This window comes from Phalaenopsis equestris, unplaced genomic scaffold (genome assembly GCF_001263595.1).
Source record: "Phalaenopsis equestris unplaced genomic scaffold, ASM126359v1 Scaffold000002, whole genome shotgun sequence".
Taxonomy (NCBI): domain Eukaryota; kingdom Viridiplantae; phylum Streptophyta; class Magnoliopsida; order Asparagales; family Orchidaceae; genus Phalaenopsis; species Phalaenopsis equestris.
In genome coordinates this window covers 15,352,596-15,369,903 of record NW_018164444.1, presented here as the reverse complement: position 1 = coordinate 15,369,903, position 17,308 = coordinate 15,352,596, and the positions used below count along the sequence as shown (strand labels likewise).

General features: G+C 37.9%; 2 protein-coding genes across 3 annotated transcripts; one reads left to right on the top strand and one right to left on the bottom strand.

Annotated features, from left to right (window-relative positions):
- The first annotated feature begins 1,855 nt into the window (after positions 1-1,855).
- LOC110032029 lies at positions 1,856-9,690 on the top strand. Of its 2 annotated transcripts, XM_020735543.1 has the most exons (5): positions 1,856-2,146; positions 2,232-2,427; positions 2,502-2,588; positions 3,200-3,327; positions 9,441-9,514. In XM_020735543.1, the coding sequence occupies exons 1-5, from the start codon at positions 1,929-1,931 to the stop codon at positions 9,445-9,447; spliced, it is 636 nt and encodes a 211-aa protein (XP_020591202.1). In that variant the 5' UTR covers positions 1,856-1,928; the 3' UTR covers positions 9,448-9,514. The 2 variants fall into 2 exon arrangements, with proteins under 2 accessions (XP_020591202.1, XP_020591196.1); XM_020735537.1 differs by lacking the exon at positions 3,200-3,327 and having other exon boundaries at positions 9,441-9,690.
- Positions 9,691-10,576: 886 nt separating this feature from the next.
- Positions 10,577-13,275, bottom strand: LOC110032995. The gene is made up of 4 exons (XM_020736818.1): positions 12,986-13,275; positions 12,675-12,896; positions 12,479-12,544; positions 10,577-11,264 (listed from the first exon to the last, which is right to left on the bottom strand). The coding sequence occupies exons 1-4, from the start codon at positions 13,151-13,153 to the stop codon at positions 11,100-11,102; spliced, it is 621 nt and encodes a 206-aa protein (XP_020592477.1). The 5' UTR covers positions 13,154-13,275; the 3' UTR covers positions 10,577-11,099.
- Between the last annotated feature and the right edge of the window lie 4,033 nt (positions 13,276-17,308).

Sequence of the window (17,308 nt, the reverse complement as noted above, 5' to 3'; positions counted from 1 at the left end):
TTTAAAACAGTTTAATTTATATATATTAAAAAAAGAAATGTGATATTTAATCAGAAAATTTAGGAGGATTAAAACATTTGAATTGGTGACAGATTACAACAATGTTTTAGCAAAAGTAGTACAGATCAATTGAAGTACAATTTAAGAACAAAAGGATTATAGTGGCTCAATGTCAATTGAAGCCTAGATCAATTGAAGCACAATCTAAGAACAAAAGGGTTATAGTGGCTCAGTATCTCTCTGTACTTGAACTTTGCGATAATATGTTGCCAACCTCATTAAATATTGTTTCTTTCTCCCAGAATGCCGGTGTACTAGTCTCTTTAGTCTTGTTAGTCATTGTTTTGCTAAAATAGAACAAGTTATTGTAACATAACAATAAAAAATAATTTTACTCTAGGAATAAAATGCTACTAAAATAGGTGTAGGGTTGATGACCATGCAAATCTATCAACTATATTTAACAGAATATATAAAGAAGCCTTGGCTCTGTTTCACTACAAAACCAGTTCTACATGATAGCTTATAGAGAACCTTATGATTGTGTGTAATGCAATCTGTTTTGAATAACGCAATGCTTATCTTTATGCTACCTGATTAAAAATGACGGTAATTTAATGAAAAAAATAGAATTTGAAAATGCTTCAGAAATCTGCTACTTTTTCAGCATTTATATAACTTAGTAATGCATTTCAATAATGATTCTAGGCTGTAAATATCCAAATCACCCTTTTCAAGGGTGCTTGAGTTGTAAATTATGCCTTTATCTGTAAACTACACTTGTATTATATTGTCACAAACTGAAAATTATTAATGTTAAAGATAACTAAAAAAGGATTAACGGTATTCAAAGTAACATGGATCTCAATTAATTTATTCACATCGACAAAGCATCAAAAGAAAACCATAGAATACATCAGGATCTCAACCAAGCAAGGCTGCCAATTAAAAATTTCAGTTGTAAGTTAACAAACACCCAAGTTTCATAAACAATTGATCTATTCACGGTTCCTTGCCGCTTGCATCGAAGTCTCTTAAGTAATTTGTTCAATCTGATCACGTAGCTCCTTAGATTGTTTATCACAATCAAACCACAATTTAATTACAAATTAAAAGATGTCTTTTTGTGGAATATCGAGAGATTCAACATGAAAAATAGTATTACAAGAGCTTGCGCCAGCATTATTTGATAGAACTTATGATGAATTTTTAAATCCATGTTTCAGGGGCTAATGGTAGACATAACCTAAAGAGGAACTCTTATAATTTTGAAAATAAAACTAAAAAAAGATAAGGCATTATTTTGTAGGACTCTCTTGAATCCTTGTACTATGATTTCTCAAAGAACTACAATAAGGAGTGTCAGGGATACAAAAACCACCGAGAAGCACAACAACAAAATATGAAGAAAAAATTAGGAGCAGAAATACCGATCAAGAGTACTGGCACCAATCAGGAGTCGACAATTTGGTGACGGTGGAAGAGGAGTAGCGGCGTAGCGGGGGGAGGAGCTGCAGAGGCTTCACGACGATCACGGGAGCAGCGCGGTTTCATGAACAAGGGTGCTGCGGCTTCGAGCGGGGCAATGCCGGAAATAATAATCGCGAACACGGGGCCGCGGGGTTGATCCCGCTGCCCTACTTCAGTGGCGAGCTGCAGCGAACGTTGAGCGAAAGCGAAAAAATAAAATAGGGGCTGCGCCGCTCTAAAAAAGCGGCCCCTTATTGCACACGGATACCGCACATTTGGTGTCCAATCATGACCGTAACATGCAATCAAAATTTTTTTTAAAAAAGAAGACTGTTATGGTATGGCTCATATACCATATCGGGACAGACGCTGGATCGAACCTGCAGCATCCGAGCGTTCACCGGCCATAAAAGCTTTGCCTTTTCAAAGCTCTCGAAGTCCCAAACACCGATCCCGCCATGGATATTTCTTGCACCACACTCTCCTCATGGAAATCAGCGCTGTCGAGCTACGATATCAGCCTCGAATCACTTTACAAACCCGACCTCATACCCCTCGACGCCTTCTACCGCAAGGAACTCCCTCTCCTCATTCAGCAGCGAGAACCCCATCCCTTCGTCACCCAGCCAGAACTCCGTCGACTGCTCCAATGGAAGCTTTCCCGAGGAAAATGGCGGTAGGTATACCCAAATCCAGTCCCACTCTCAACGCTAACTGCTTCCATTCTCTCAACCTTTTTATTTATTTTTCTATTTCGAAAGCCCTCGGCTATTGGAGTTCGTTTCTTCACTCTCCGAAACCCTAGTGGAATCGGCTTCCAAAAGGGCTTTCGCTTCTCTTCCTGATCTGACCAAGGCGGTGTCCGAGCTGACAATACTGAAGGGCGTGGGTCCGGCGACTGCATCGGCGGTTCTTGCTGCTTATGCGCCGGAAGTGGCTCCGTTCATGTCAGATGAGGTGAGTTTGGATATGGATTTGGGTCAATGCCTTTTTGGTTCATGTTAAAGATAACAGTTTTGGTTTCTTCCAAGGCTATGGTGGCTACATTGGGCAATGCTAAAGAATATACTCTGAAGAAGTACATCTCTTTTGCAGAGATCTTGCAGAAGAAGGCAAAGGTCAGTACCTTTTTTTTGTTTGGGAATTATGAGTCATAGCTCTACGAAGTTAAAAAGAAATGCATTTTACTCAAAATGACTAAGAAGAACAAGTGCAATTACATAGCTCATCGATAAAAACCAAATGAATCAAAACCAAAAACATAGAATCAACAATATCTGCTCAATCAAGGATCTAGTTAGGCTCAATAACAGCCATAAGGAGGTTGCTCCGACCAACAAAATAACTAAAAATAGCCATTCAGAGCACAAGGATAGCGTTGGCGGATGCCAATATCATCGTATATAGTCACCATCCGCCACGTGTAGTAAGCGCAATAAAGTGGTAAATTGCAAACATCTGATATGGTTTTGTAAATTGCAAACATCTGATATGGTTTTTTTACTTTCTATGCTTTTGGTAAAATTGGAATTTATTTATGAGTAACATGTTTTCAGTGCTTACACATTTTTTGGTAAAATTGGAATTTATTTATGAGTAACATGTTTTCAGTGCTTGCACATTTAATGAAGTGTATAGTTACCACAACAACATCTAGGAATATCTTCACTGATTTTATTGCCGCAAAATGGAGCACAAGTCCTCACCAATTCATTTTCTACTCATAAAGGACCCAAAGATGTCAGTAAAACTGCATCCATTCATGGATAACATTCTCGGTGTTGCTTTGAGATGCCCACGCTATGAATTGCTCATCCATCCTATCACGGGAAAATTACGAAGTCTCTGTATGCTCAGGTTCCTACGAAATCACCTTTGATATTGCTGATCTCTTGGGAATTACTGAACATTATTGATTGCTTTATTTCATGATAGAAAGTGTTGTTATTTGTATAAACTGAGTTTTGATTGATGCTAGTTTTTTACTTCATCTCATGAGTGCTAAGATGCTCTAGTGGTTGAGTCTCAATTGTCACCTTGTTTGAAAACTATGCAATATGAGAACTGTCTCAATGCATTTCGAGAAAATTTGCAATGAAACTTATACCTTATTGTATACTACAGGAGGTTTACTCATCACATAATATCTATAAATATTTCTTGCTTACCCATATAATATATAATTTAGCCCATATAGTATTACTCTCTCAGTTTTGGTGAGGCATGCACAATCAAATCTAGGAATTTCCTTGAAGTAAATTCAAGTAACACTAATGAACATTTGAGGGCCGGCTCCCATATGTGCCGACCTTGTTGTGTTGCGCCATATGAAGGGCACATATGTGCTCATAAGCGTTGTCTGCTTTGGCTCCACACCAAAACAATCTCCACTTGGAGATGATAGCACTGAGCACCAACCCTCTATACCTGTAGCTCCATCTGAATAACCTTCATAGTCACATACCGTGGTTATGGTGGTGTGGCTCACACCCGGTCTCAACCTCCATGAAACATAATTCAAGCCAAACATAGCTTCAGTTTCTCAATAGTCACGACATTCGTCAACTTATCCACAGGATTTTGAGCTGTGTGTATCTTTTCCAGAAACAACTGCCCATTTTCAAAAAGAGAGCGAAAAATGTTACCTCAGCTGAATGTGTCATCTTGGCATAAAAAATAACTTTTTAGCAAGATGAATTACATTCATACTGTCATTATAGAGTTTTCTAATCCTCTGTTCCTTGTTAGCCTCAGTGATAGCAATATGTTTGGTCTTTGTAGTGAAAGTGGTTGCAAAAACTCAACTCACCGCTATGCTCTATAATGTGAAGATATACTCTGTTGTACTTCTCCTACTATTCACATCTCCTACCAGATTTGAATCTACAAATTCCTGTAGACTGATCCCCACACTTTTATAGCAAAGTACTTGGTTGATTGTTCCCCTCAAATATCCGAGAATCTATTTTACCACCTCCCAATGATGTCTTCCTGGATTGCTTATGAAACTGCTGACCACTCCCACTGTATATGCAATATTTGGCTTGGTACAAATCATCGCATACATCAAACTTCCAACCGCTGAATCATACCAAGTTCTCTCCATCTGTGCTTGCTTTGCTTCAGAGTTTGATGATGGCTCATTAGATAGTTTGAAGTGACTACCTAAGAGAGTGCTAACTGGTTTCACCTCACTCATGTTGAACCTCTTTAGGATCTTCTCAACATACTCTGCCTGAGACATTTTTAATGTCCCTGCACTTCCATTCCTGCTCATTCCAATGGTCTTTCTGTTTTGACCTATATCTCTCATCTCAAACTCCCTTAATAATTGTTTTTTCAAGTTTCTGATTTTCTTCATATTTGTCTCTGCAATCAGCATGTAGTCCACATACAAAAGAAGCAAAATATAACATTCGCCTAAGTGTTTGATAAAACAATAATGGTGTGCCTGACACTTAATGTACCTATTGTCTGACAAGAACTTGTCAAACATTCTGTACCTCTGTCTTGGGGTCTACTTCAAGCCATAGAGACCCATCTCCAATCTGCAGACCAAATCTCTTTTGCCTGGAACCTTATAATCTTGTGGTTGCATCATTCATAGCTCCTCTTTCATATCTCTATGTAAGAAAACTGTTTTTACATCCATCTGTTTCAGATGTAGATCTTCTTTTGTTACTAGACTCGACACAATCATGATAGTCGTCATCTTCACCACTGGGGAGAAAATCTCTCTATATTCACATTCCCTCTGTTGGAAACCCTTTAAATTAAGTTTTGCCTTGTAGCGTTTGCTACCATCTGACTTTTTTATTAGCCTGTAGACCCACTTGTTACGTAGTGCTCTTTTGCCATTTGGTAATATCATCAAATTCCAAATCTAATTTGACTCTAAAGATTGTGTTTCTTCTTGCATGACGAACTCTCACTTCTTTGAATCTTCGACTTGAGTGGCCTCTTCAAAGCACTCTGATTCACCACTTTCAATTAGTAATAAGTATTGTAAGGAAGGAGAATATCTTTGTGCGGGTCGTATTACTTTGCTGGATCTTCTGACATCTGTAGCAGGTGACTAAGAAACTTTTAGTGCTCCTCTGGTTGAGCACTTCTTTTTTCTCCACATTCATGATCACCATTATCATCTATCTCAACATATTTGAATTCTTCAAAAGTAGCTGACGAACTGTCTTGAGTTTTGACTCATCATTATACACCTCCATTTTATTGAAAATGACGTCTGCTCCTGATGAATTTCTGATTCTGATAATCCTAGAACTTCTGATTCTGATAAACCTAGAACTTGTACTCAAATTCATCTGAGCCATATATAATGAAGATGCACTTGACAGATTTTGAGTCAAGTTTGTTCTTGGATCCTGCATCAACATGTACATATGCAGAACATCCAAATGCTCTTAAATGAGATATTCATACTTTTTTGTCACTCCAGACTTTTTCAAGTATGTCTTCCTCTAAAGGTACTGATGGACTATGGTTAATCAGATAAACTGTTGTGTTTACTGCTTCATCCCATAACTGTTTTGACAAGTCGACATGCAATCTCATGCTCTTGGCGTGCTCCGTGATTGTTCTGTTCATGCGTTCAGCCACTCCATCATTCTACTGCGGTGTTCTTGGGACAGTAAACTCATGTCTGACCCCTTCTGTATCACAAAAATTCCTAAACTTATGATCACGGTACTTGCCCTCATTATCTAATTTGACTCATTTCAGTTTTATGTCTATCTCATTTTCTACCATAGTCTTCTACTTCTTAAAGATTTCAAATACATCAGATTTTTTTTTGCTTTAAGAAATAAACTCATTTTTTTCTCGTGTGATCATCAATAAATGTGACAAAATAGCGAGAACCTCTAATGGATTAAACGGGAATAGGACCTCATATGCCAATATGCACTAATTCTGATTTCTTTGATTTCACCATTGACCCACTCTTTAAGAAAGAAATATTCTTCTGCTTGTCATATATACAATATTTACAGAAATCTAGATTAACTGATTTCAAACCCCAAGCTTATGCTTTGAAAGTAAGGGCTCCTTACATTTCTTGCTCGTATGACTAAGCCTACGGTGTCACAGACCTGCATTCACTTTGGTTCCCATCATTTCATTGATCAAATAAATGATTCCTACAATGTTGCCCCAAGCCATCACTAATACCCCTTAGTCACCTTCCATGAATTATCTGTGAAAGTAGTTACAAGTCTCAACTTTGTCAGCTGACTTATATAGATAAAAATTTTTTCAAACTTGGAACATCTCTAACTTTAGTTATCTTCCAGATTGTTCCATTTGACAATTTGATATCAGCGCAAGTTTTTTCTACTATACCGCATGTCTTGTTATCTCCCAAATAAATCTTCTCTAAATCATTCTGAGTGTGGTTATTAAATAACTCTTTATTGGGGCTAGCATGAAAAGAGACACTTGAATCCACCCTCCAGGATTCAATGTTGACTAGAGATAACACCAGAAAGTCACTTTCGATTTCACTAGTGGATACATTAGTAGAGAAACTACTTTCCTGTCCTTCACTACCAGCTTTCATTAGATTTTTGCGGTCATTCTTGAAATGCCCTTTCTTATCGCAGTTCCAACATTCACCTCTGCTTGACTTGGGTTTGGTTCTGCCTCTGTCTGTATTCCTGCCCAGATTCTTTACTCTGTTATCAACATTCAACACAGGACTTGAAGATTCACCATTCGCAGCTTTTCTGCAAATTTCTTCATTAACTATCAAACCCATGATATTATCAAAGTTCAACTTTAAAGTCTCAGAAGAATTACTCACCGTTGTTACCAAACCAACTCAGCTTTTTGACAATGAAGATAGTATCACTTGTGCTCTGACCTCATTATCAAACTTGATCCCCACAGAATACAACTGACTCGTCATAGTGTTGTAGTTATTGAGATGCTCTGCCACTGAACTGTCTTCCAACATTAACATGTTGAATAATTTCTTCATAAAAAAAACCTTATTGAAAGCAAAAGGTTTTCGTTCATCTTGGCTAGTGCAATCATGAGATCCACCGTAGTTTTCTCATTCACAATGTTGAATGCAACATATAAGGAAAGTGATAACCTGATCAAATCTATTGTTGTTTGATCCAATACTTCCCATTCTTCTATAAGCATAGACTCAAACTTCCTTGTGATTCTTTGCAGTGACAAACAGTGACATTTAATTTTTTATGATACAACAAATCCTCCACCTGCATCTTCTAGAAATTGAAGTTCGTCCTATTAAACTTCTCCACTTTGAACTTTGCTTCTTCGGCCATTGCTCCCACTCGAATCAAACCCCCCTCTGATACCAGTTTGATAGGGAAATTCAAGAATAATTTTCAACTTTACTGGGGCTTATGATCAATTAGAAACTAAATCACACCGCGGAATAACAAGATCGTGCCAATTCAATAAAACCGAAAAAAGTCTAAGTAGAAAGCACAATTAAAATAACGAGAAAATCACACGAGAATTTTCATGGGAATACTCGAGAATGGGAAATAACCAATGAGCCACACTCACAGAAGTTTATACACAAAGAAACTTACAAGAAAAACACCACAATCTTTTCTCTCCGACTAAATGCAAAAATCACGTTGAATCACCTAAATTCACCTTTTTAATATTTCTCACATTCAACGTGATACTCGTCGAAAAATTTCAAAGGAAGAATCACCAAGCCTCGTGGAAAATGCTCGAAATCGGGATTAAAAACAGAAATCAACTGCTCTTGGCGCTTAGGTGCCAAACTCTCGAGAAGTAGAAAATCGCGCCCAACACATTTTGTGCTTAGCGCCCACGGCTCCTACACTTGAGCCCAATGTGGGCGTATAGGCGCCAAATGGCCAGCTCTGGTCGGTGCATATGCTCCGACCTTGCTGTGCCACGCCTTATGCCCCACATCATAACAATTCTTGGTCGAATTCCTTCTAGGATTGACAACCAGTTAGAATCAAATCGATGTTTCTGACCCTCACAGCCGTGATGTCCTCCTTAATGAATCTTGATGTGGTAAATAAGGTTGCAAAAGGGAAGAGAAGAAGAAGTTAATGATTCCGGATAAACAAATTGAATCAAATAATATAATGAAAGAAGATCACCGCAACTAGAGATGTATTGCTATAGACAAACGGGAAATTAACCAAAAAAGTTATGGGGGGCAGTCGAATAAGGGATTTCGGAAGAAGAGGGAGAGAGAGAAATATGTTCACAAATTCTGAGCAAGAATTAGGATTAGGAAGCCAAAGCTCTGATATTATTGCTTTAGTACAATTACTGAAATAAAGTAGCTGATACTTAAATGCCTCGAGGCTTAAGCCTTGCTTGCACGAACAAAAAACTACCTTTCCATTATGAGTCTGGTACTTCTTTCTAAGCACTCTTGGAAAGATTGTGGCTTCACGAGTATTGTGTAGTGCCTTCCAGTCCCCACATATATGAAATACAGTTTAAATGATGAGGAGCACGAATGGAGGGTAACATGCAACCATTCTAGATTCATGAGGTTTAAATGTGATGATGCTAATATTTCATCGCCAAACTCAAAGGAACCAAATCTCTGCAGTTACAAAACAGTCAGCATGAGAGTCTACAAAAGATTGGTAGTTGGAGAAAAGGAAGGATGGGCTCAAATAGAGAGCAAAATATTTGGGTTAGGATATCTTGAATCAAATTTAGTCATTATGAATTTTAAATAAAATTCAGTTACTTCGATCCTATTTAGAAGAGAGAGAGAGAGATACAAATTATTTGATACTTCTTAATCTTCGACTCTTTCTACATCCTTTCAGATTTATTAATACAAAAAAAAAAAAAAAAACATAGTCACAATACCAATGTGAATCATTAAACATGAAATCCATCAACTCTATGAGTTTTTACTTCTTATCAACTGAGGCATAATAAAGAAAGTTAAGGCATTTGATATTGTTTTACAGGAGTTAAGTACGGAGAAAGAGGCTTTCACCCCTTCAGATGTGGAGAGGGCATTGTGGAGCTCTGCAATTGCCTCAAAGCTTTGTCCCGCACCAGAGGAGAATACAGACCTTATTCCCAAGAGAAGTGTTAAGAGAAAAAGATCGTGAAACCAAGTAATTCTTGTGTGCTTATCTCGAATTTTTTATGCTTCCTGTAACAGTCAACCGATGGATAGATGTTTTTCTGTCTGATTTTAATCAGTTTTTATGCCAACAGAGATTTGGTTATACTCAATCTTCTTAAATTATCTCACATCTACTTATCCCTTCTGATTGATTAGAGTCCGTTTTCAAAACATGGGCCCTTGTTTGGGGTTCATATGGCTGGTCCAGATTTGTTCCTCACACACAGCAGCAGATCAGTCATTTAATCAAATTTAACTTTTTCATAGAAATGTTCATAACCATATTACAAATTTTAACTTCTATACTTTTTAATTATTATTATTAAAAGAACCAAGCTATCTAATAAGACATTGTTTGTCTCTTATCAAAATTAACATCCAAATGGATTGATTCATAATCATTCTCAAGAGTGAACTTGATTTGTTTTCAAATCGATAATTTTAAGAAAATTAATTTACTCGGATTCGATTTGCTTGGCCGATGATTCAAACTAATTGAATTAATGCAAAACATGTGTTGACCATGAATGTAAAGAGTTAGGTGCGCGTGCATGAGTGGGGGTGGGTGTGTGCATGGTTGCGTAGGTGCGAGTCTGCGCGTGGGTGTGTACGTGTGTGCTGTAACAGGCCCATTCCCTATGAAGCAACTGATCGGGCAAAGAATATCCAGTGATCATGCATTACTGTAATTTTTTTTGGGGGTAATTTACACATGTATTTATCGAACACCAAAACTTTTATATTTACATCCATACCACTCAAATTGATAACATGATATAAGAAATACCACTATTATCACATCAAAATACAAACATCTCTATCTTTTTAAAATAAAATTTACCTTTGCATGCATTGGTTTATGACAACAATGTGTAATAAGAGTAAATATCAAAATTTCGGCATATTATATATATATATTCGAAAAGGAATGGCCAGAGGCTATGATACGAGCTCAGGCCATCCCTCATGCACCTATAATTTGAGTACCACACCCCACACTCAGGGGGAATCAAATCCCAAATCAAAGGAGACTTACATAAGAATTGTACATATGTATGTATATTTCCCTTCTTTTAATGTAAAACCTGTAGTGTTACAATATCAGCAAAAACCGATATGTAATTATACAAATTAAATAACAAACTTCTTGCACTCACCAACTAGTTCCTTCAGATTCTGAAAGCAAACAGTGATCACAGTTCTTACCATTCAATTTATTAGTGCACGAAGCAAATTGGGCACTATGTGAAGTCTGTAAAAGTTTGAGAATTCTCTGTATTCCAAAAATGTCCAAAGCAGACCAAATCACCAATCTATAAAAATAGATCTCAACAAATTGCGGAATTCCAATATGGATTTCATAAAAAAAAAAGCACAAAGTTGTGTTCCTGATGCAGACAGCATAGAATTTGCAAACTTCAGCAGCGTTTTCTGCCCTTTTTCCGCTTATTTCGCTATGTAAACCTTTAATCCATACAAAACGATTGAAAATTCATTAACCTACAGGCTGAACTCCATTCCATGCATCGTTACTGCTGTTAAATTTGTTGATTCTGTACATATAGTTGAATTGGTTTTCCTTAATGTAAGATACTCCAGACCATATTCCACGAACAAGCAGAATACTCACAAACACCATGCTTCCAATCATGCAGACCACCTGAAGCATTAATGGGAATTTCTATAATTAGACCAAATAGCATTTTGAATGTAGTGTGGTTACTGTGCAGCTCATCTGGTTTCGTAGTTGGGTGTTTTGTCTACAACCATAAGATCTTGATTTCATGACTTACCACATACATGTGTATGCGTGATTTAAAAAATATATATATAGTGAAGTTAGTGCTAATTCAATAATTAGAGAATTTTACACGGAACAAGCTTGAAATTTCATTTATATGCTCGGTGAAGTGTTTAGGGAAAATTGCAATCAATGACATAAAAAAAAACTCACTAGCAACAAAAAAATAAATGTAATATGATTGCGCAGCCTGATAATTATGTGCTTTATCTCCAACTATAAGGTCATGGGTTCAAAGCCTATCATATTGGAATGAATTTAAAAAAATAAAGAGAGAACGAGATCTATGTGGTTTGGTGTGGTTGTAGTTTATGGTTTATAAGAGTTGACAAGATCAGCATAAATCTATAATGCAAACAGGCTCAAGAGAAAAATCTTCCGAACTCTCAAAAACACCCAAATCTCATCAAAAAGGGAAGGAATAAAACTGTCAATATAAATTTCATTCAAAACTTTTGAATTCATTGGAGAAAATAAAATGACAAAAAACTCAGATGTCTAATTCTCAGCTTCTCAATATCAAAAACAGCATGAAAGAAGAGCCAAATCCCCTTTAGTCGTCATATCCAAATAAAGAGAACTAGTATTTCATGCTTCATATGTATCAGCAACCCCCTCATGTATTTTGACATGTACGGGTTCCATTTCTGTGTTCTAATGTCTTCTCCTTCTTAACAAAAAAAAAAGGCTTTTCTAAAAGGCCTTTCTGGCAGCATAAGGCGTCAACACGAACTAGAATCATCAAACGCTGATTCAGCTTAAAGAAAGAAATGTAATTTTTTGAAATAAATAAAACTATCTAAATGATGTAAAATAGCCCGTGCATAATCCAACTGCAATAGGTGTTTCATTGAAGCAAGCATTAGCTTTGAACTTATTTAACCAGCTAAAATATTAAAAAAACCAAGCATCAGCGCATTGGCTTGTAGTCATGAAAAGTTTTGGTCGGCAAACTGTTCAGCTAGATCTTTCAAAAGAAGACAATTTATAGATATATTCTAAACAATTAAGCTAAAAAGTAAGTTCTCCAACAGCGCTACGAAGAGTTCCACGATAAAAATATGCAGAATTACCTCTAGAAACGCCTTTAGAAGCCATAAGAACGCTAACATCAACACCCCATTCACTGTAAATCGCACCTATTCCGAATCACAACCGACCAAATCAGGGAAACCATAAATAACTCTCCTTGAAATAATAATAATTAAAAAAAAGACACATCTTTGCAAAAATAATGAAGAAAACAAGGGGTGTCCAAGCGAGTCGAACCAATTTGGTGGAAATTGAAGGGGGTAAGACTGATCGAACAGTCCTTCGAGCTCGCCGGGAGATTTTCCGGAACATGTTCTGCAACAATCGGGCGAAAAGGTCCAAGCTCCTGTCATCCTCTTCCTCCTCTTCATCATCGTCTTCGTCAAGCTCACCACCGAGGTCCGCAGCGCCGAAATCGCCTACCCAAGCGCGAGGGTCCGGCACAACTGCCACTGCTTCCTGGACAGCAATCGAATTTTTTTCAATTCCATGAACTTATAGCTGGAGAATTTCATGAAAACAGTGGAGAGCGAGGGAAAAGGAGGTACCTTGGAGTAGTTAGGGTATCCTCTGGAAGCTCGACGAGACAATGGGAATCGAGAAGGGTTTGGTATTGGAAGGAAAGAGAGGAGAAGATGGTGCTCTTTAAGGGGTTTAGGGTTTTGCGATCGGACCCTCGAAGGGGACAGAAAGAAAGATGAACTGGAGGAAGCCATGGAAGAGAAACTAGAACTAGGGGTGGGGGCTGTCAACTTTATCCAAGCAATTGGGTTGTTTGACTTGAGAAGGATTTAACCCTGATTGGATTTAGTAATCCTCTAAATTTGAATTTTGCAAAATTATGTGCTAATTAAAATTTAAAAGTTATTTCGCATGAGAGGGAATAAATTGAATTAATTGATTTTTGGATAAAGTTATTTATTATATATTGTAAGATTTAAGGAAATTAGCTCCATTGTAAGATTTAGGAAGAATACCTTGCAATGAAATTAGAACAGTTTATAAAACCTTAGCTAATGATAATCATTAACAGGCAGCAGAACAACGATAGCTAATTGATCATGATGATGAATGTTTTTTTGTCTCATTGCGAGTGATTAAGGGCCCATTTTGGGCGGCTTATAAGTGCGGAAAGACATTTTGAAAACGCCGTCTCAACGTTTGGAAAATAAGTTTCTGCAGCTTATCTAAACGAAAATACGGTGGAGTTTTTACACTAAAATGAGGCCGCGGGTTGAACCCTGCATGCCACCTGCGAGCCGCGTTTCAGGATAAGTTATTTATCCGGATGAGCACAAGCAGCCCCAAACATACCCTAAATTAATGCGTCAGAAAATAACCAATTAAGACTAAATAATATTTTATCTCACTAGAAATTTTTACTCTTGGATAGTTGGATTGCATGTTTTTTAGGATCTTCAACTTTGACTTCTACCTCATCCAATTTAATATGGCATGCAATCTCAATCTGAGCTATGTTGAAGTATATATATCTTAGGTCATATCAATCTATAAAATTGTGCGACACTGCACAAGAAAGTATAATATTTGTCTATATAGTCAGAGCAAATTATTGTATGTGAATTAGCACTTGATTTATCTTTATCCTCCACTATATCACATATTTGGTGCTGATGATAATCATGGAACTACTGATTGATACTTTGATAGTACTATCAAACTGACTGTTTTGACCTGGCGATCGTAATGAAGCTAAATTGATTCTGTTTGAGTCCGATCAAGCCCAAATTAAGCCGTTGAAATACAATTATAGGATATGGACGGACAATTGAATGGATAAATGGATTCAAAATTTGCAGGTTTATAGTGAAATCGAGCGTCTAGTCGAAGTGAGCCCAACGAGCCAAAGATCAATTGATTTTGATATCATTAAGACATCCAAATACTCATAAAATATTATCCAATCAAAGGGATTATTCTTGGAGTCCGATGAAGTGGACTGGATTTATGCAGTATTTATAGAGGATTTCACACACAAAATTTATAAATGAACTCCAATTCCCTTCAAGAAAGGAGACTTGGAACCCATACTTCAAAGAGAAAGGTGAAGGATCTTCGAGCTCTTGAGAGTTCCTGAGCTCCATCATTGTCTGATCGTTTCTAACTAACCACTACCACCGTCGGACCACCATCACCACTGCCCAGAGGACTGCCGCTGAGTTGTCGTCACCGTCAGAACAAAACTTCCTGGCCACTGCTGTCGAGCCGCTACCATCGCCAAACCACTGCTGCCCGGCCACCACTGTCAAGCCGCCACGAACATTAAGCCATTGTAGTCGATGCCCAATCATTGTCTTTGATCCGCCGATGCCGCCATACCACCCCTGCATGGCCACTGTCGTTGAGCTGTCGCTGCCGATAAATATCTTGCAGCTTGAACACTGATATATAAAGTGTTCGGCTAGGGTTCAGACGCAGGAAGAGCAGGAATCGCAGCGACGCAGGCTTCTTCTAAGGAACAGACGCCGCGATCAGGCGACATGCTACTAGGCGAAGGTTCGCGACAGGCCGGAGGGTTTCGCGTTCGGAGCATCTTCCGCATGCGACAGGCGAGAGGAATTGCGGCACTTTGTTTGAGCGGAGGATCGTGATACAATAGTTCGCGCAAAGAATGAGAGAAATTGGAAGGAAGGAATCTATATTCCCTCAGACTTCTTTTTGTTGGCCACTGATGCATTCCGATTTCAGGGAAAAATTTCCAATTTTGCTCTGCTGAGAAGATAATTGGAAGTAGCGATTTCCTTGGAAGGCTGAGGGAAGAGGCGGTTGCATGAAGGAAAAATCGGAGGAATTCTGATTACCTTTGAAGGTGATTTTTGAAAGGAAGGCTATTTCAGAATTTCCTTTACAGGAAGAGGGAGATCCGTCGCGGAATTTGTTTTTCTGCTGGCCGTGAATTTTGCGCAGGAAATGGAAGTATTTGGCGGAAGATTAATTTTCTTTGCTGGAGGTGTTCGAGGAAAAGAATATTCGTAGTGCAACACAGAAAAGTCAAGGAATATGCGAAAGATCTTGAAAGAATTTTTCAAAAAAAGGTTCGCGGCAGGAGTAATTTTCAGATGATATTTTTTGGTGCGAAATTTGAGGTGATGAATTTCGATGGAACTGGTAATTTTGGATTGTGACAAACAAGAGTAAAAGGTCTGTTGGCTCAACAAGGAATCTTGAAGGCTTTACGGGCAACAAAACCAGATGTCATAGAGGATGAAGATTGAGAAGAATTGCAACAGTGAGCGGCAACAACTATACGCCTATGCCTGACAAATAAAGTTATGTATCACGTGATGAATTTAAAATCTCCAGGGAGATATGAAAGAAATTAGAAAACCAGTTTATGGCCAAATCTCTAACGAACAAGTTATATCTGAAGCAAAAGTTGTATGGGCTGAAGATGCAAGAAGGTTTTGATCTAGCGCAGCACGTGAATGACTTCAATCAAATAATCACGGATTTATCACGGCTTGATGTGAATATCGAGGGTGAAGATCGAGCGATGATTTTGTTGTGTTCATTGCCTTCTTCCTATGTACACCTGGTGACTACTCTGACATATGAGAAAGAGACTATCAAGGTTGATGAGATTACTGCAGTATTGTTGGCTCACAACCAGTGGAAGCAGAATGCAGGAGAAAACTCTCATGACGACAATTTATATGTTAAGGGTAAGCAGGATCGTGGAAGAAAGAAAGAGAAATAGGGTTCTGGAAGGCGAAATTCCAGATCAATGTCTAGAGGCAAAAAAACAATTCATTACTACACGTGCAAGGAGTCAGGTCATATGAAGAGCGATTGTCCAAAGCTTAAGAAGTAGACTGAGGAGAAAAGTACATCATCGAAGTCTGTAAATATGGTGTAGAGTGACAATTCAGATTGCAGTGATGGTGATATGCTTTCAGTTTCATCAACTCAGTTCACGGATGCATGGATTCTTGATTCAGGGTGTTCTTATCACATAACACCTAACAGAGAGTGATTTACTTCTTACATTTTAACTAATTCTGGCTCAATTTAGCTAGTTGATGATAGATGTTGCAATATTGTTGATATTGGAGAGGTTAGAATTAAGATGTATGATGACACAATTAGAATGTTATATGATGTCAGACACATTCGAGATCTGAAGAAGAACTTAATTTCCTTGGGCACTCTTCACAGAAATAGTTTTATTCCTAAGGCTGATAAGGATAGGGAAACCATCAGAATTGTTAAGGGTGCGCTGACGGTGATGAAAGGAAAGTTAACTGCAAGATATATCTACAAACTGTTGGGAGTACAATTGTAGGTGAAGTTCATTCTGTGGAGTCAGATTATGATATTACAAAGCTATGACATATGCGTCTGGGTCATCTCCGTGAACGTGAGATAACAGAATTGCATAGAAGAAACATGTTGCATGGTGTTAAAAATTGCAAGCTCGATCTTTGTAAGTTCTATGTTCTTGGAAAACAGATTAGAGTCAGTTTTATGAATGAAAAACATAAAACTGAAGGGATTCTTGATTATGTGCATTCTGATGTATGGGGCCCTACTAGGGAGTTGTCATAGGAAGGATCTCAGTATTTTGTTACATTTATTGATGCTTTCTCCATGATAGTTTGGGTGTATTTCTTGAAGCAGAAATCTGAATTCTTCTGAAAATTCAAGCTGTGGAAAGCTGAGGTGAAGAACCAAACTGGTAGAAAGATCAAGTATTTGAGATCCGATAATGACACAATCAGAAGTTCTGTGAGGAGCATGGGATTCAGAGGCATTTTTCAGTGCGCAAGACACCACAACAGAATGGTGTGACATAAAGGATGAACAAATCCTTAACTGAAAGGGCAAGGTGCTTGAAACTGAATGCAGGGCTT